This window comes from Vigna unguiculata, chromosome 1, assembly GCF_004118075.2.
Source record: "Vigna unguiculata cultivar IT97K-499-35 chromosome 1, ASM411807v1, whole genome shotgun sequence".
NCBI lineage: Eukaryota > Viridiplantae > Streptophyta > Magnoliopsida > Fabales > Fabaceae > Vigna > Vigna unguiculata.
In genome coordinates this window covers 33,495,176-33,514,547 of record NC_040279.1, presented here as the reverse complement: position 1 = coordinate 33,514,547, position 19,372 = coordinate 33,495,176, and the positions used below count along the sequence as shown (strand labels likewise).

Sequence of the window (19,372 nt, the reverse complement as noted above, 5' to 3'; positions counted from 1 at the left end):
TCAAAGAATATATAATTCAAATGTTTTAATGAATAAATAATTAATTTCCCAATATTGAATATTCAAAAAATGTTTTTTATCCATTAGATATTTTGTATAAACAAGGTAAATATATTTTACTTGTTTTTCTAAAACATTTTAAACGGGCAACCCAAACCCGTTCTGTGCGGTTAGTTTCCCGCTCCATTAACAAGTAGTTAATAATAAACAATGGCACAAATATCGAAGATGTGGCGTGTGGGTATAAATATCGGTAAAATAACCCATAAACCCTTTCTCTACGGAGTCTACTCTTCATATTTCTCTTTCACTCTAAAACCCTCATTCTGATTTCGTTCGGTGCGAACTCACATCAAACACCATGAGTGCGTTCCCGAACGGTTCCAACTCGAACCTGGACAACCTGCTCCTACAAACCATGATGGGCAGGCTCCAGCTGCGAGCTCCGATCAACAACCCTTTGGTCACGCAGTCTCTCGAGGACTTCCTATTCAACGACCTCGACGAGGACGACGCGGACGAAGAGAACTTCGAAGGGAAGTCAGAGCTGGCGAGGGAGGAGGCTAAGCTGGAGAAGGAAGTGATCAAAATCATCCTCAGCGGCAACGGCGAATCCCTCTTGAAACCCAATTCGGGCCAGGCGGTGTCTGTTCGGGACCACCACATCTGCGTCGGGTTTCAAGACGAAGAGGCTTCTGGGTATCGCGTGTGGGAGTGGCACGGCCACATCATGGCTTTCGACGAGGAATTCGGTTACAATCCTGAGTATATATACGGTAATTACTTTCAGTGGTTTAAGCCTAGACCTGGTGGTGCCTCTGCTGCTGTTGCGGATCCTGTTGTCAAGAAAGAGGAAGAGGAGGAGGAAGAGGAGAAACAGGAGAACCAGGGTTTGAGGGATTTGATTGAGACCAAGGATTCCGCCGATGCTCGCATTCTTCACAGGAACATCAACGCGGCTTCTCCTAGGTTTGTATCCATATACCTTTTCTTTATGCATCTCATTTTACTCTTGGGTAGCTCTGATTGTTCAGATATTACTGAAGTAGCTTATTTATTTAATGGGGTGATTGATTGCTTGAAGTGAGGGGTGTATAAGGCAAGCCACGCATTCATGGAAGTAAAGTACTTCTGAGACAAGCTTTTTCGTAAAAAGCTACTATTTTATCGTTTTTTCCGTGTCAATCTACATTCAAGTGTTAGTTAGCTTAATATTTTTCCTGACTTTATATGCGTAATGTGTGTGTGTTTGGTTGAGCGTTACTAAAATTGAGTTTGAACGGGCGGTGTACCTCAGTGAGGTTTATAAAATTGGATTTTAATGATATTGATTTTGGTTGAAATTTATTTTCAAATTGTGTGATTACGTGTGGGTTTATTTAATTTAGATGGATGTTACTGTAGATATACTTTTTTTTTCCGGTGCAAAATCTAGCTAAAGGTGTTTCAACTCAATATCGATTTGGAACAAAACAAGTACATGTTTTCAAAAAAATAATCATGTTAGTGTGTTAGCTAGAATAACAACATGATTCTACGTGATTTAACATGAATCCAAATACCCACTTCAAATTGCAAATGGTGAGTTTTAGTCTTGTAGATGAGGTCTGCAGGGTGCAAAATTGCAAACTGTTTCCGTGAACGTAGGGGATGGATCTCCCAATGCTGGGATTACAGTTTTTGTCCTTTTAGTTTCATCAGAGTTGGTTTTGGTTTGCCCTATTCCAATTATGGTAACCTCTCCCCAGAGTTTTGAAAATTGATGCAAGTCGGTTGTTCTTGATGCAATTGTTTCTTCGTTTAAATGGCTGTGCATTTTTCTTTTACTGATTTTTGTAGTAAGTTTTATGGCCTGACAGTCTCAAATGATGATTTTGATGCGAATATGACATGGCATTCTACAAATCAATGAGTGACAAAAAATATAATTGAATTTGTTAACTCAAGGGGCGGGGGTCGAACTTTAGTGAAACTAAGAGAATAACAGTGTAAATAAGCCTTGACTTCAAAAATATACTTAGTTATGCACAGTCCTTAATATTAATATTAACTTCTTTGATAACTTGTGTATAGTTGAAATTCTTTAATGTTTAAAGGTGATGTTCTCATTAGTAAATAACTTGCTTTAGTGTCATATTGTTAACTTGGTGTGACCTTGCTAACTGTACCAGTACCTTCTTTTTGGAAGCTTTTGCTAGTATACCAAAGTGTGAATTTACACAAACTTCTCCAAAAACATTTTTAGAAGAGAAAAATAGGAAAAAAATTAAACAAATTTCTGTATAATCTAAAATAGGTTTAAAATAATAGTTTAGAGGAGAAACTATGTGTGATTTTTTGCAAATTAATTTATGCATACATTAATTTTAACTTATGATGAAGTTCAATCAATTTTTCATTTATACACTTCTCTTCTAGAAGTGTTTATAAAGAAGTTTGTCTAAACAGACCCTAAGTTTATACTTGTTTTCCATCTCTAAACATTGACGCCCATCAAACCTGAAGCTGCTACATATAGTTTCTGTGTTTTTAACGTGAATATATATATATATATATATATATATATATATATATATATATATATATATATATGCCTGTTAAGGATGCTAGTCCAGATATACTGCAAGTGTCGGCTTACTGATGAACAGATAAATCATAGATTTACAAGTATTTTTCAAACAATAAAATGGCCACTGTCGTTATAAAAAGAAGCTAGGAAACACCATGGAAGATAAATCCCTTTGTGAATTGAGATAACATTTCTAACAAGTTTTCAATTTTCATTTTCACTTCCTTCTTGTACGATAGTCAATTAGCAGTTGCTGTCGGTTTGGTTTGTCCCAGCACTTTCTTAGATAAGTAGGTAGGTAACTTCCATGTTTTAAAAATACCCTATCTGCTTATTTAAAATGATTATGCATCCCCAGAATATCTTTTGATATTCCAGTATGTGTTATGCTACAATTTTGCAGTTTTCTCTGAAGGCAACTGAGGAACTTTCTTATTTCCTGTTTGATTGCATAGAGTGCACGCTTGCTTCTGAATTGAACGTTTTGTCATCCACGTTTAACTTCTCTCACGTTTTCCCTTTCTGCGATAGTCTGACAGGTACAAGATAAGAATTGATTCTTCATCAGAAATCAAGTTCAAAGAGTTGCCAGCAGAGGTCACAGCCAACCAGCATTTCATTTCCTTTGCCTCGCAAATATCAATTTCTCCTGCTTTTCACAGATTAAATTTCAGAAGACTGCATCTAGGGATCTGTTTGAGCTTTAAATTACATACTGTAAAGGATGTGAGACAGAGATGCTTACAATAATGCATTATCTTTGCTCAGTTTTTTAATCTTAGAGCAAGTTTATGTTTTTCACATTTGCACTAAAGCTAGCTGTTGTGATGATAGATGCTTGGCTTATGGGTAAGAATGAGTTAGCTTTATTTAATTGGTATAAAGCATTTTATAAATTTGCAATTAGCTGGAAGTCTATTTAAAAGCTTAAATTTTTTATGAAAGGCTGCTAGAGAATGAATGTAAACTTCACATTTCAAACTACTTTTGCTATAAATTTCAAATTCGTTAATTTTTTAAGAAAATTGAAATAAACTAATAATTATAATATTAAATCATCATTATTATTAAAAGGTTTTTAAATTGTGCAAAATTGAAACTTCTTAATTAATTAAATTCCAAACAAATTGAATTTTGTGATAAGGAAAGTCATTTTATTATGTATCCTTAAAATCTTTATTATTTTCTATTTTATTATAGAAAGGATAGACATTTTAAATATTTTATTTTAATGTATCTTTTGATGTTCTCTGTTTGTAATTTTATTTTAATGGTTTGAGTACATTACATGGTATGATATCTCACAGCAAGAGAATATGTTGAATCATAAAAAAAGGTTATGTAGTTTGTGTCTGATTCTGCGTTAAATCGAGTGAAATTGATTTTTTAACGCATAATTAGTGTGTGCTTGATTTTTAAAATCAATTAAAAAATAAAAAATTTATATTGAAGGAAAATAATTAATTTTCTAGAATCTATTATCTAATATAGAATCAAACACACCCGTAATCTCACAAAATCATTTAAGATGTGATCATATAAGTGACAGATTAATTTTAAGTCTAAGTATCTCAAACAACTGGCTCAAACATAAAATGCATAAAATTAAAATAAAATAATAAAATACGAAAAATAAAAATGAAGATAAACAAACAAAAGTAGATGAGATAAAAATAGAATAGACACAAAAAGGATGAAGTAAATAAATTTAAAAATAAATATAAAAAGGATAAAAACGAATAAATGATGTCAAAAAAATATGAAAAGAAAAAGATAAAAAAAAAGTCTAAGTATTTTCCTGAACAAAAGATTCGAGGATAATATTCTTACCAACAACATCAAGTTCAATTCTTTTCTTAATTTAAGATAATAATGATTTATAAAGATAAACCGATTTTATAACTTAAAGTGTACTCCTTAAAATAACAAAGTACTAAAATAAAACCCAAATGAAATAGTTTAAAAAGATTCGCATCTGATACAAATATCTAACTTTAAGATAATATAATATAATGTATAACCCATAAGTTGATGTGGGTATGGTGAAGATTAGATAAGACGTTGTTTTTGGGATTTCTTTAATAATTAGTTGGGCCAATATAAGTTATTGGGCCTGGACCAGTAATGACAGCTATGAACGAGGTCAAAAATATCTAAGATCCCCGCGATGAAAGAAACGTGTACGTTGGAGATTCGGTCTGGTTAATTAAGAGAAAACAACACAAAGCTTGACCTTCTAGATTCCCGTCATATAAATTCATTTTTCACCTCTATTCCAACAACCTAATCCAAAATCCTTGTTCTTCATCCGACAACATTTTTCTTCGATCTCTTCTTTCCCCTCCTTTTACGGTGTTTCTGGTCAAGGCGAAAACTCATAGATAGATATATTGTTAGATTCTATCCATGGGTTAAAGTTAAATCTAAATCTGATCTAAGCGCTTTCGTGTTAGGTTATTTGATCTGGAATTGCTGTCTCAGATACTCTCCGATTTGATTTGTTGGGTGTGTAAGTCTTTGGGGGTTTCGAAGAGCATAGAATAATGCCTTCGCTACCCGGTCTTCTCCATCTGCTTCCTTCCTTGATCATTTTCCATGGTGGATCTTCCTTTCATCGTCTGAAAAACTTAGAAAAAAGTGATCGGCGTGGTAATCTTAGTTAACGCTACGACTCTCGTTTTCTCCCCTTCTCTTTCCTCTCCCTCTTTATCGTCGTTGTTGTTGTTGGTTCTGCTCCAAACGAGGTGTGATTATTCCGTCAACGGATCGAGATCCAGGGTCTGGTTTTTGCTGTTCTTTCTGTGATTGTTGTTCACGGTTCTGTTTAGATAGCGTTGTAGTTGCAGTTCCAAACCTCGCTTTTAAAGGTATTTTTATTTTCAACTTTCAAGTTTTGGGAACATTTCCCTTGGGGATGTAATAGCTTAGGTGTCATGTGCTTTTAGACTTTTGTTTATAATGTATGAGTTGGTTGTTACCGTGTTTGAATTCAACGAGCTTTGCCTATTTTATCCATGTAAGGCATGTTTCTGGTTTATGACTATGCCTCTCTGGTTGTTTTGTGTTTAAAATCATGCTAGTATGATTGGATCTGAATCGTGGCGTGGTCATTTAGATTAGAACAGTGCGATTGTGGAAATAGTTCGATTAGGTTGGATTGATTATACTTTAAAGTTGTAGTTAGTAATATATCATGATGTTATTTCATATGTGATATATTATTTATTGATTGATAGTTATGTTCGTTTTTACATATTCATATACATTGAGAAACAGTGACCGTGAACATCTTATTGTGAGGTAATTTAATTATGGATTGGCACATAATTGAAAATTGTTGACTTTTCTAATGGTTATTTGAAAGTCATGTAGTCATATGTAACAAGATTTGTAACTGATGAACTGTGTAAAAAATTGTGTACTGACAGTGGATCAAAGTTAAAGTATTCTCCTTTTTGAAGCATGATAGACACTAACCAGTTAGCCCTCTTGGTAGAGATCAAAAGTCTGGGGCTGTTGGCTCTTACCTGCAAGTCCATCAGTGTTCATTGATTCAAAACTTTGCCGTTCCTTTTTTATTTATTTGAATGTTCATTAGATATGTTTTTTTCTTTTTATTTAGTTCTGGTCCACACTATTCCTATACAAATAGTGAAATATATCTGTATTGGGGGAATGTTTTAATTTTTTTCGTTCTTATTTTGTAGTTTAGTGTTTTATTATTCATCTGATCTGGTATGTTGTTTCTTTTAGTTGCCTCAGTACCTGATACCATTGATGGACATGTGCTCTCATGACAATTTTGTAAACATTCTTGGAATGACTTTTAGTGAGTCACTTCGTATTGAAGATGCTCAGAAACCTCTACACGATCCCGAGGGGAATGATATCTGTAGTGAGAGTGACGAAAATTTGTGTGGAGCAATTAACAAGCAAGAGACAAAAGTAAACATGATGTGCTTGACGAAATCTGCAACCTTCCCAACTCCTAATAGAATACAGCCTTCAAGCTCGTCTGATGAGGATGCCAATACATCGGTCACAGAATCACTCTCTGAGCATTCTGCTCATCAAACTTACTCACGCTCAATATCTCTGCCTGTAAGTTCCTAGATTCATTAATAGCTGTGTACACTGTTACTAATGCTTGAATGTGGTTTTGTAAGATATATATGATTTATTTGACAAAACACTGAAAGGTTTAGAAAGTATTGTTTGGCTTTTTCTGTAAATAAATTCTTTGTTTTTTATTGACAATTGCTTTCTTGTACTCGGTCTAGGGTATTAGGTTGTTGTGCTCTCTGTTCTGCTCTTTATTCAAGCGTTTCTAGCTATGTCAAGAGGCAATAAATTATGCAGTATGAAACACATTTGAAAATTTATGAAGGAATGCACGGAGTGTTTCTTGTTATGAAACACATTTTGAAAATTTATTAAGTATTAAATGATGTTTATGCCTACCTTTCCCCTCTTTCTCATTTTTGTTTCGAACAATCAACAAGGAAGATTTTGTTCTGCATTTTCTAACTATATAGCCATCAATTTTTCATTGCAACTGAAATATTGGTGCTTTATTGTGGTTACTTATTTAGACCAACTCTGCAATTTTTATCTTTCCTATCTGAATATATTTCAACCCTTCAATCTTATTATGTTCATGCCCATGACAATGTCCATTTTAAGTTAGGAATCAGTTCATTAATTACATTGTTTTGAGAGTATCTTGAATTAGTTATATTTAGCATCTTGTGTGGTGGTTTTTTTGTTAGGTTTGCGTTTCTATTGATAATGGAGTAAATGTATCTTGTAAGGTTAGTATAACATTATCTTTCACATTTCCCTTCCCATCCAGAGAGAAGTGAGATTTGAAGAGATTAGAAAGTTTTCACCTTACTGTATATGCATTAAAGACAAGTTGATGGAGTCACATTATCTGAAGCATAGTTTTTTAACAGATATTGTGGACTGATATCTATCTTAGCATGTGGCATTTCTGGTTTACGGAGATTCAGTTTTTGTGTATTTTATACCACAGGTTCCTCTGAAGCTCGTATCTGCCATGAAAGGTAGCCGTGAGAAACAAGGGGGATCACAGGTGAAACTAAATGTGAAATGGGCGCCCGATGTGTATGATCCGATACCTACATTGTTATCACACACTGTCAAAAGCAACAAGAAGCAGCAGAAATCTAGAAAGAAGAAGCCTGAAAAGAAGAATGGAAAGAAGGGTCAAAAGGGAAATTCGTCTAAAGGTGGCAACAGCAAAGATAAGCAGTTTCGTAAGCTGAGTGGAACTTCTGGTTTGTGCTACAAATCGATGGATTCTTGTGATAAAGTGCTTGTAGCTTCTGCTGAATTAGATGCTCTTGATGTTCCTAGCGCGGATTCCAACTGTGGAACTAGCTTCTTGAAAAAATCTGTTACTGAAGTGCACTACTCAGTTGCAGAAGCGCTTTGAGTGAAACGCTATGAATGTTTTGTACTCTTCCCCTTCTCTTTGTATATAAATAAGCACTGTTTTACGGTTGGCTTGTATTGTGAAAAAAAGAAGGATTGGACGGTGAAAGTTGTTTGACGCTCTTAGAGCACGGGCAGTTAAGTTTGCATTTTTTATATGCTGTGATGTGATGTGATGAGACAAATTCTGGTAGATGTGTCATTTCTGTTTTCATGACATCAATTTTAACTAGGGATTTTGGAAGTACTTTGTTTGTTTTTTTGTTGTTGATTGATAACATGTGTGATTGATTATATTTCCTTTCATTTGGGATAGTAACGGATCACGGGTCGTCTAAAACAAATTGTTTTGCGAGTATTAAAAAATGGTTAAATAAATTTAATTAATTTTTTTATTATAAATTCTAATTCTTAAAATTTAATATAGGCTTAATTAGACTTTTGGTCCCTACTTTATTCTGAGTTCATTTTGGTCCTCTTTTTTTTTCGGGGTTCAATTTAGTCCCCCAATTTGTTAAAACAGTTTAAAATGGTCCCTCCCGTTAGTTTTAGTTAAACGGCGTCAGAATAGTGCCATTGTGTCTGTTTGGAACAGGGACGTGGCAAGTCCTGAGTACCTTGTCATCAATGTGGTGTAATGAGGTGGCAATGAAGGTTATTTATGGAGATAGAAGTGTTCATTTGCCCTAATTTAGTCGTCTTCTTCGTCCTGCTGGAAGTTCATCTTCATTTGGCAAGCTTTCTTAATTTTGAGTGATGTCTAGGGGCCATTCTTCTTCATCTTGCTCCTGTAACTCGTGGGGTACGCAAAATCCAAGGTTATCTAATCATGGTGGTGGTGTTTTGTCTCACGGTGGAGCGCCCATTTGCAACTGTGGAGAAGTTGCTGTGTTAAGAACAACTCGAACTACTAAAAATGGTGGGAAGCAATTTTGGGGTTGTCCTAATTACAAGGTTAGATCCATCACCCTTTTTCTGTGATTCGTTGATCAATAATTGTTTGCAACTAACATGAAGGTTGTTTTGTGTTGTGGATGTTGTCAATAACAGAGGGGAAGTGAAGCTTTCATTGGTTGTAATTACTTTAAATGGTGTTCGGAAGATGCTGCTGATGAAAGGGATAACACTATTATAAGGCAAAGAAGGAAGATATTTATTCTGGAAAAGAACTTAAGGGATCCAGAATGTTTGTTAATGTTTTACTAGGGATAGTGGGTTTATTAGTTGTAGTGAACATCATTGTGTTGTCACGATTGATGAAAAGTGTGTGATTAAATCTGTATTCGGTGGTGTTGAAATCTGTATTGGGTGTATCAGTTTGTGTATTGGGGGTATCAGTTTGTGTTTTTCGTTTTATTGTATTGAAATATGTAATTGGAAAGCTCAATTGTTGTATGACTTAGTTAATTAATGAAAAATTGGTGTTAAAGAAATCTGTGTTTGGTATCCTACTTACAAGCATTACAAACATTCAATAACGACAATTTTTCAATCATAAGCCAATATTATAGAAACACATCATTGTACTTGCTGTTACAGCACAAAAGACATCCAATAGTGTTTTGGATTTTTGAACTTACAATGTAAAACATGTAAATTAAAAGTGGACAAAACATTCTTGACTTAGAAATCTAAAAGCTGCATAATACATCAAAGCTCCAAAATAAATCGTGCAGCATCAAAAAAAGCATAAGTCATCCTCATGGCTTCCACACACGTCCTCTCCTATGCTGCAGTTTCTGCCTTCTATTGGGTATGGTTGGACGAGGAATTGGAAGGTGGCATGGGTGTGGCTGCTGTGATGACTGTGGTGACTGCTGTGATGACTGAGTTGGTTGAGTCATAGGTGTTGGTGGTGGCTGCTGTGATGACTGAGTTGGTTGAGTCATAGGTGTTGGTGGTGGTGGCTGAGTTGGTGGTGTTGGTTCAGTTGGTGGTGTTGGTTGACTTCCTGCTGCTGTTGCAGTTGGTGGTGCTGGTTCAGGTTGTTGGGGACAGCTTTTTCGATTATAACCAACTTCTTTGCATATGCTACATTTTTTAGTCATGCCATGTTTTGTAATCTGCTTCCCATTCTTGTTCATCTCCCAAGCTTCAAGTCTTCTTTTCTTTTTGGGTCTTCCAGGTAGAATTCGTTTAGGAGGGGGCAATACATCTGGAAATTCTGTTTCAGTCCACATTTGCTGCCCGTTACAAGGGTATATGATGGAATTGTAGGTCTCTTCATAGGTTGAGATTCTGAACCAATGAGGGAGAAAATCTTCTTCACTTAAGTTCAAAAACTTAATTGCAGCCACTGCATGACAACAAGGTATCCCTGTTAGACTCCACCTCCTGCAGGTGCAGTACTTGCTGTCTATGTTCACCACAAATTTCTCCCCAGTAAATGATTTGTGCCTAACCTCAAAAATCTGATTTGCTGACCAGCTATGTATGACAATTCAAAACAGGTTTAAATCAGAAATGAAGCAATGGTGACTAAATCAAAATGAGTGTGCAACAAATTAAATGTACCTGGGAATCCAATTCGTGGAATTTTTTTGTTTCAATGTCCAATCTTGTCTTGATTCTTGGACATATTGAGTTTTTGAATGATTTTGCCTTTGATCGATTCTCAGCCCATCTTTGCATCATATAAAGACGTATTTCCTCCATCATGGACACTATTGGCTTACTCCTTGCTTGTACAATTACGTTGTTGAATGCCTCGCTCATGTTATTGACGAGTGTGTCACATAAAGGTCTGGGGATGAACCTTGACTTTGACCAATACCTGTAGAAATGCCACACAGAAATCATTAATGCTTCACAATCAGTTTCAGCATAGGTGAGTAAAGTTACCTAGGGGGTATTCCTAACAGATGTTTGAAAGCATCGTTGTTAACTTCTTTCATCCTCTTCATGACTTTCTCCCATTGTTGTGGATATGTGCTGTGAGCTGCTTCCCACATTAAAGCTTTCAGATTCTTTCCTGGGAATTTCTTCCTGAAGTTTGCATATAAATGCCTCATGCAGAACCTTTGCAGAGCCTACATCAGCTCCAGTTTCCTCAAATTCAGTTTGTGGCTCCACCCTAATGTTATGGTGACTATCTGCGTCATCTTCCAATTCATATTCCATATCACAAACGTTTTTATCCTGTTGCATTTCAGCTTCATGAACAACATTATTATCCTGCACAGGATTAATGTGATCTCCATCGCCACAACCACTGTGCCCATCCACCTCAGCCTGGACCTCAACATTCTGCAACCACCTCTTCAGGGAAGTATTCCAAAAAATTGTCCACAACCTCAGCTTCACAAATTGAGTGATTAACATACATATGAACCTGCCCATTCCTTCTAGCAATTCTAACCATTTGCATTGCACCCATGTCATCAATCAAAATTTTCAAGTTGTTCTCCAATACCTCTGACCTACTAACATTATACCACAAATCTTTAATGTTTACATAACCCATTTCCCTAAGTATTCCCATTATTTCAAAATAGCTCCACCTATCTGGGTCACACGCCAACGTGGACGTTAACCCATTACTATAACTCCACCTACTTCATTCCTTTCAAAGTATCCCCCATGGTGGACCACCACCTCAAATCTATCGTCACACATCCCAACCTATAAAAATACATATTCCAAGTTACTCGACGCACAACCAATGCCCACATATACAATACATATTACATCCCATACCCCAAAAAAGTTAAAACGGGACCACAACCCACTAACCACAAACAAACGGGACCACCACAAAGCAACGGGACCACAACCCACACACCATTACAAACACACACAACAGAATAACACATAAAAAATAATACCAACGCCGACAAAGACAATACTATATAAGTAAAACACGACATTCAATCCATAAAAAAACCAGAAAACTTACCTTCGATTTCGTCCCACTATGAACACACCGACGAACCTTTGTCGCACCGAAGGAGATTGCGAACCCTAATATATTGATTGATTGATTTTCGCTTCTTCCTCGAACCCTAATTTGTTCAATCGTTATCTCCAAATTCTTCCTCGCACCCAGATTTCTTTCCTCCTCCCACCCAAATTTCTTTCTTCAACGAACCCTAATTTCTTTCTTCCACGAACCCTAATTTCTTACCTTCAATTTCTTCCAATTACCACTGCCTTTAATTTCTCGTTCTGTAGTGTCCACATAAGCTGATGTCCCTACTTGACACGTCATGTAAAATTGCCACAGTAACACATCAAATCACTCTGTCGTTAATTTTTTTAACGCTGTTAACACACAAGGACTGAATTGAACCTCCTACACAAACTAAGGGACTAAATTGAACCCCGAAAAAAAAGATGACCAAAATGAACCTCGCATATAAAGTAGAGGACCAAAAGTCTAATTAAGCCTTTAATATAAATAGAAGTGTGTAATATTCTTTTATTGTCAATTGTTAGTTAGTTTTTTTTAATGGGGAGGTGAATTTACATTTTCTCTCACTGTTCTTTCTAAATTTTATCAAACTAATTTTATTTTTTCAAGTTGTTGTTAGTAGAAGAGACTGAATTTTTTTTTATAACCAATAAATCACCTTATTATTCTACTAAAATAATAGTATGAAAGAATTTTGTTTTTTCTGAAAACCATTTAACTACTTTACCATCATAGAGTAAAAGCTATAGAAGTAGTTTCTTTAAAGGTAATTTTAACTATAAGGCTAAATAAAAATATAAATGTATATTTATTTATTTTTATTTTAATTGGTAATTTTTTTCTCTGTTTTATTTTTGATGTATATTTACAAGAACTTAAATCTCATCTTAATTTGTATGTTGTGATATTTTTTTTTTCTGTGTTAGCTTAAACTCGTAGTTGACCCAATAAATTTAAGAATCTTTGAATAAATTTTTACCAAAAATAATATTTAATTAACTGTTTAAATTTTTTACATTTTCAAATGAAATTTATATTAATGAATGGAGTATGACATATGATCGTCTCAAACATAACATTTCAAAATAAAGAAAAATAAGATAAAGCTAATAAATAGTATTCCCTCATAAATAAAATAAGAATTGGATGTAGACATCTCAATATAGTTAAGTTTTTGGATACCTTTCCAATTTGGAAAGTATTAACCTCTCTATTGAAAAATATGTTTTTTTTTCTTCTTCTACGTTGGCAACTATTAAGTCTTTTACCATCTTTATATTGTCAACAACCAATAACCCTCTCAACACTTCACGAGTCAAAAATGATATGTCCACCCATACACACTTTTAAAAAAATTAAGATGCATTTCTAAATTATAGAAATGACTTTTATGTGAACTTTAACCTAAGAACAAATTTTAATTTCACATATAAACTTAAAAATATAAACTTAAAAATTACAAATATATTATAATATATATATATATATATATATATATAAAGCAACTGTCCTATAATCATTTTTAGTTTTATTATAATTTTTTACTAAATCCAATTATTCTGTTGTTTTACTTAAAAATAATAATTTTTAATTAAAATTATATAAAAAATTAACTACTTTTTAAAAAATATAATAATACTTTTTAGGTTAGAATATTTCATTAATTTTCGTTTTTATACAAAAATCTTGGTTCTCATATTTTTGTTGGTTGCAATTAATTCCACACTTACTCGCTTTTATGTGTACACCCTCACTCTTTCTTATTTTACACCCTAAAACTCTCGCCACTGATTCACCCTAACCCACACTTATCACACACACCACCTGACACACTCACCTTAACTCACGCACACACCTTATCTAACTCTCATCACACTCACTGCACGCACACCTCACATCACGTTTCACTCCCCAATTCACTCTGCACACACAAAAAGGGCCCAGGCCCAGGCCCACTAACAGAAGAAAAAAGGCGGGGAAACAGAAACGACAAAAACCAGAAAAGAGAGGGAGTAACGGAGAAGAAAAGAAGAAAAAAAGGAGAAAAGGAGAGCGGAAGAGGAAAAAGGGGTCGCGGGTTTTCCTCCATTCTTCTTCATCAAATTCGCACAAAGGCAACGTCTACTGTCAAAGTCCCATCGCTGCAGCCACGGACATCCTAAACACACATTACCCGCAGGTTAAGGTTCATCCCGTTTCTTACCTCTGTTTTGTTCTATTATTGTTGTTAATACTAGTTTGAATTGATGAAGTCACTGATTTATGATTGAGATGCTTGTACTCATAATTATTCAATGATAAATACACATTGCCTTTGGATCCTGCAGTATTTATTGTTTATGAAAACAAATATAAATCGTGGAAAGGAAACAAAAATGAGATGATAAACTTTTAACTGTGAAATAATATGATTTACGAAGAAATTGTAGTATTAAAAATAATATATCAATTTTGCGAAGAACTTTTAACTGCAGTATTATTAATAATATATTAATTTTAATTAAAAAAAGTAAAATAATAATCTTACATTTTGTTCTATTAAAATATTTTTTTTATTCTATCATATCTTTTATAAATTTTGTTTTCAAATCTTTTCAATTTCACATTTAAGTTTCTTAAAAAACAATCAACATAAATTTTACCTTTAAATATTCCCTATTCCACTCGATCACTCTATCTCAAATTCCTTAAATCAATAGAATAAGGAGATTTCTGTGTGGTTTGGGATTTTTTCGGTGAGGAAAAAATGAAAAAATGAGAGAGATTTAAAATTTGGGAAGTATACATAATTTGGACAACCACATCACCAAAGAATGTAATACATAAATTTATTATTTAAAGGAGTAATTAAAAAAATTATATTTTCTTGTGAATTTGAAATGTGTTGCTGACCTTGTCACCTTTCATGTTTTTTTTATTTGTGTTTGTTGTATTTTTTTTTATTAGAGAAGAGTGAATTGAGATAGGCCCAACGCAATCCACTAAAGGCCCATGTGCTTACAATTATAAAGTAAATTTCTTTGCAACCAAAAAAAGTCTAAAACAACAACATTGATGAGATCTAAAGATATAAGGATATAATAACATTATTATTGTTTTGGGGTTTAGGGATTCTGTTGGGAGTGCAAGAAAACAAGGGTTTAAGGATTCTCCTACATCTTCGCTCCAAGTTCAAAGTTCTTTGCTTGAATTTGTATTTCAGATGGCTTTTATGTCTGGACTTCAGCGCCTACTTCGTCACACCCCACTTCTTCATTCGCACCATGCTTCCATTCGTTTAGCCTCAACTCTCACTTCCCCTAAACTTTTCGTCAGCGGTGAGCTACTACCTCTTCTTTATTCCTTTTCATCTTCCAAATACTCCTCTTTCATCTGCCTTTAAATTGATTAAATTAGTTGTTTAGTTATGGATGCTAATCGGTCTTTTCTTACTCCATTGCTACTATATATATAGTAATGTTAAACTGTTGTGTGGGTAATCATTCGTTTTCCCTACTAGGTTTGTTTTCAAACTAGCGTTGCAATTTCATCGCACCCATTTTAACGTGCTTTTACATGACATTAAAATCGGAACTTGTGATTTTCACTTGCCCTAGTTTTATGTATTTGTCGAATTGCTATCCATTCGTGGATGATTTCTGAAAACGACTCTGTTTGTTTAAACATAATGTTATGCCTAAGTAAAAGAGAAGAATGCCCTCCTTAGAAAAACGTCTAGTTACTCTAAAACTAGGGAAATGCACGTTGGAGATTGAGCAAGCTTGACTATTTGTTATACACTTTGATTAATCTTTATGTGCATTTTTTAGTGGCTGGATCTCTTTGATAAATACATAGTATGCTGAGCATAATTCATTTCAGTGTTGTTTTCTCTTGGTTATCTGGTTTGGGAACCTAGATGTTGAATGGGTTTCTTGTACAGAATCACCTCTGAGGTGGTGTGTATATGGATACAAATATGCCGAGGCAGGAACACACAGAACATATTTTAAACTTTGCCAAAAATTAGTCGCATTTGGAGTATTTATTCACTGTCACAAGTGGGTCATCGGTGTGTCCACAAACTTAGAAGCTTTCTTTTGATTAAGGAGGGCAACAAACAAGTTAAGATTCTATGTACAGTCTGTTATTTTAAGGGAGATTTCTGCGGTAGTTGCTTTGTCACAATATCCATTTCATGGTGTGTCTTTATTTTTCTATATATGTATCTTTTTTTAGGTTTCTTCTTGGTGAAAATCTTGCCCTATAAATCTCGCGTGTGTTGTTTGCTTTTATTTGCCTTATTGTCTGACTAAAGGCATTGTATATCCTTCTTTGTCTTCATTCTTTTCTTCCAACATGTTTCTCTTTTATTTAAAAAAACAGTGGTCTAGTGATGAATGTGGATTAGAACATTATAAAACTGAAAATAATTAGTCAAAATTGTTTTCTTCTGCAGTAAAAGAAAAGAGAACCTATGGAACTCGATAGTTCATATCCAATCTGCAGATCTAGTTTGGTTTAATTATATCTTCGTTGCATCCTAAATCTCTGTTCCAAGCAATGCTAGTTTAAGCAGAAGACAAATTATGGCTGTTATTTAGTATAATTTCCTCAGAAAACCTTGTTGGATTCCAGCAGTCAAGATTTTTCTTGTAAAGGTTACACTTTTATTTATGGATCATGGAAACTTCCATGAAGTTTGAATGGACCAGTTTTCTGGTCTACGTGGCATGAACTTCAATTAAGTTATATTATACCTTTTGGCCCCATTCGATGTATGAAATCTCTACGTGTATTATATAATGTATGAAGACGAGTATTACAGTAAATTATTTTTCAAATCTTTTTGCTGGTTAAAAATTGTCAATATATTCATCTAACATGCTGTAGTTATATGATTCTGCATTTACTATTGCATACGGACAGGTCTCTCTAGATTGACAACAGATGAAAAACTTAAGGAAGCATTTTCTTCATTCGGGCAGCTGGTTGAAGGTAATCACGAGTTTTTTTCCTCTTACTATGAAGCATGTTTTGCTTGATCTTGAGTTTATTTTGAATTCTCATTATACAGCTAAGGTGATAACTGATAGAGCCTCTGGAAGATCAAAGGGATTTGCCTTTGTAACCTATACAAGCATAGAAGAAGCTGAAAAGGCTAGAGAAGGAATGAATGCTAAATTTTTGGATGGATGGGTTATATTTGTTGATCCTGCTAAACCAAGAGAGTCCAGACCTCCTCAGCAATCACGGTCCCAACCCTCTGAATCAGGTTTCACTGTTAACAAAACTGTTGGGTGGTGTGGTTGAGCACTAAACCAACTTTAATTATGGTCACCATATTTGGATGATTTTTTAGACAGTGATTCAAATCAGCCAATTATACTACAATTTCTTGAGAACTATTTGCATCAAACAGTTGAAAATGACTATTAAATTTTGGGCATCATCCAACTTGTATTCTATGGTACTGTATCTGAGAGGAATTGCACTGAATTCTTGGAAGTTAATTACATTTCCGGATCTTAAAAGCTAATACTTATCTTCTAACTAAACCTTAAAGAAAGCCTTTATGGAGAGCTTTTGGACATTTACATTGTAATAGTAATTTTAAATATATATGAGAATAAATCCTCTAATCTACTTTACCAGTGCTGCGCAACACTGAAAATTTAAACTATTTTCTATGGTGTTCTGTATAAATTTTATTTAATGCATAGCAAATGAGTTAATTCGTTTGAGTTAGATTTGGCTTTAAAAAAAAAAAAAAGTCTCATTTTGCAGGTTTATAAATTAAAGAACCAACTTTGACCACTTCAGGAAATTTTTTACCGTCATTCTTTTGGTACAAACTTTTAGAATAATTTAAAAAAAGTATAATATATTTTGGAATTGCGATTATTTTTATGTATATGAAAAAGAATATATTTTTGAAATATATCGTAATAATTTCTGTAATTTTATCTTTTGATTAGGTTCACAAAATCTTCAACACAACTAATTTTGAAATCTATTATTTTATACAAAAATAATTTTAAATATTTTGCTGATCACATCCTAAATTTGTGTTATGGGAAATATTCACAGTTAAGTTAAAATTAAATCTTTGAATGAAAACATAAATGCATTTTGTAATAATAAAAATTATGAAAGAATCGATTCATGGTTTGACCTCTAAAATGCAGACAAAGTAACAACTATTAAAATTGTGATAAAGATAAAATAAAAGCATGTTAAGATGGGTATGTTAAATTTATAACACTAGTTTGAAGACAACCTCTTACAGTTTTTTTTTTTCATGTGATTTTTTTATTTTATTTTGAAATGTATTATTTATCAATGTATCTGAATGTGTCTTATTATTTATCAAGTGAAATGATATTTGGTGAGAGCAAAATGTGATTTTTTTATTTTATTTTGAAATATATTATTTATCAATGTATCTGAATGTGTCTTATTATTTATCAAGTGAAAATGATATTTGGATATGTCACACTAATTGTTAGTTCGAACATGTCTCATATTTATATTTATCATTTGGTTGATAAATAATAATTAAAAAATGTTTCAAAAAAATTGAATTTAAAAAAAAAAAACTAATAAAATAGTCACATATTAGTTGACAACATGTCAAAGCTGTTTCTGTTTATAAAATAAGGATATTATTTATAATAAACTAGTAGAAACATATTTGTTGTGTTTACGGATCATGATTTTCACTCTTATTATTAGTATTATAATCGAAATGCATTATTAGATTTATGAAAGTAATTATAAAAATAAATAATTTGAAATTTTTTAGTAAAGGTATTTTTTAAAATAAAAATAGAATAATTATATTAAAAATAGTTATAAAATCTAAAAAATAAAAAAGTAATAAAAATATTGATATTCAAAAACAATTATCATATAATTATAAAAATCAACCAATTATTCATAGATATGGATAATGTACACTTTTCTTCGTCTAATTGTAACAACTACCTTCTTGTCATATATATAAGATACATTCTAGGAGATTGATTTGCTTTTTAACCTGTAAACACAACTTATATATTTTTTGCTTAACTAATAAAAAAAATATAAAAGTAAAAGATAAAAAATATATAAAATTAGATAAATAGTTAATAATTAAATTATTAAAAAAAATAAAAATAAAAAATATAATTTATAATTTTAATTTCATAATTTTATAATTATTAATTTTACAGTTAATATTTTATATTCTTTTATGAAATTATAAAACAAAAAAAAAACAATAAAATTACAAAATTATAAAATTAAAAAAAAAAAGTTTCCAAATCATGGTATTAGGATATTATAAAAAATACAAAATTATTGAATATAAAAATATGAATTTTAAAATTAAATAATCAGAAAGTTTCGAAATTAAAATTATAAGTAATATTTTATATTTTATATTTAATAATTTAATAATTTTATTATTATCTAAT

At 32.8% G+C, this 19,372-nt stretch overlaps 3 protein-coding genes across 5 annotated transcripts; all 3 read left to right on the top strand.

Moving 5' to 3' along the window:
• The first annotated feature begins 262 nt into the window (after positions 1 to 262).
• LOC114177142 lies at positions 263 to 3,383 on the top strand. Its single transcript, XM_028062429.1, has 2 exons — positions 263 to 969; positions 3,101 to 3,383. The coding sequence occupies exons 1-2, from the start codon at positions 362 to 364 to the stop codon at positions 3,117 to 3,119; spliced, it is 627 nt and encodes a 208-aa protein (XP_027918230.1). The 5' UTR covers positions 263 to 361; the 3' UTR covers positions 3,120 to 3,383.
• A 1,443-nt stretch (positions 3,384 to 4,826) lies between these two features.
• LOC114182046 lies at positions 4,827 to 8,273 on the top strand. 2 transcript variants are annotated; one of them, XM_028068792.1, is made up of 4 exons: positions 4,827 to 5,436; positions 6,323 to 6,670; positions 7,339 to 7,380; positions 7,605 to 8,273. In XM_028068792.1, the coding sequence occupies exons 2-4, from the start codon at positions 6,347 to 6,349 to the stop codon at positions 8,025 to 8,027; spliced, it is 789 nt and encodes a 262-aa protein (XP_027924593.1). In that variant the 5' UTR covers positions 4,827 to 5,436; positions 6,323 to 6,346; the 3' UTR covers positions 8,028 to 8,273. The 2 variants fall into 2 exon arrangements, with proteins under 2 accessions (XP_027924593.1, XP_027924602.1); XM_028068801.1 differs by lacking the exon at positions 7,339 to 7,380 and having other exon boundaries at positions 4,832 to 5,436.
• A 5,659-nt stretch (positions 8,274 to 13,932) lies between these two features.
• LOC114174173 (organelle RRM domain-containing protein 2, mitochondrial-like) lies at positions 13,933 to 17,441 on the top strand. Of its 2 annotated transcripts, none has more exons than XM_028058959.1 (4): positions 13,933 to 14,115; positions 15,139 to 15,253; positions 16,845 to 16,913; positions 16,993 to 17,441. In XM_028058959.1, exons 2-4 carry the CDS (start codon positions 15,139 to 15,141, stop codon positions 17,226 to 17,228), a joined length of 420 nt encoding a protein of 139 aa, XP_027914760.1. In that variant the 5' UTR covers positions 13,933 to 14,115; the 3' UTR covers positions 17,229 to 17,441. The 2 variants fall into 2 exon arrangements, with proteins under 2 accessions (XP_027914760.1, XP_027914768.1); XM_028058967.1 differs by having other exon boundaries at positions 13,957 to 14,121.
• Positions 17,442 to 19,372: the final 1,931 nt, after the last annotated feature.

Bases quoted from the DNA above. Each gene is read 5' to 3' on its own strand.
- LOC114177142 (XM_028062429.1), top strand. From the start codon at position 362: ATGAGTGCGTTCCCGAACGGTTCCAACTCGAACCTGGACAACCTGCTC.
- LOC114182046 (XM_028068792.1), top strand. From the start codon at position 6,347: ATGGACATGTGCTCTCATGACAATTTTGTAAACATTCTTGGAATGACT. The intron at 6,671-7,338 runs GTAAGTTCCTAG...TTTTTTTGTTAG, and splicing joins CACGCTCAATATCTCTGCCT to GTTTGCGTTTCTATTGATAA. The intron at 7,381-7,604 runs GTTAGTATAACA...TTTATACCACAG, and splicing joins GAGTAAATGTATCTTGTAAG to GTTCCTCTGAAGCTCGTATC.
- LOC114174173 (XM_028058959.1), top strand. From the start codon at position 15,139: ATGGCTTTTATGTCTGGACTTCAGCGCCTACTTCGTCACACCCCACTT. The intron at 15,254-16,844 runs GTGAGCTACTAC...GCATACGGACAG, and splicing joins CCCTAAACTTTTCGTCAGCG to GTCTCTCTAGATTGACAACA. The intron at 16,914-16,992 runs GTAATCACGAGT...CTCATTATACAG, and splicing joins ATTCGGGCAGCTGGTTGAAG to CTAAGGTGATAACTGATAGA.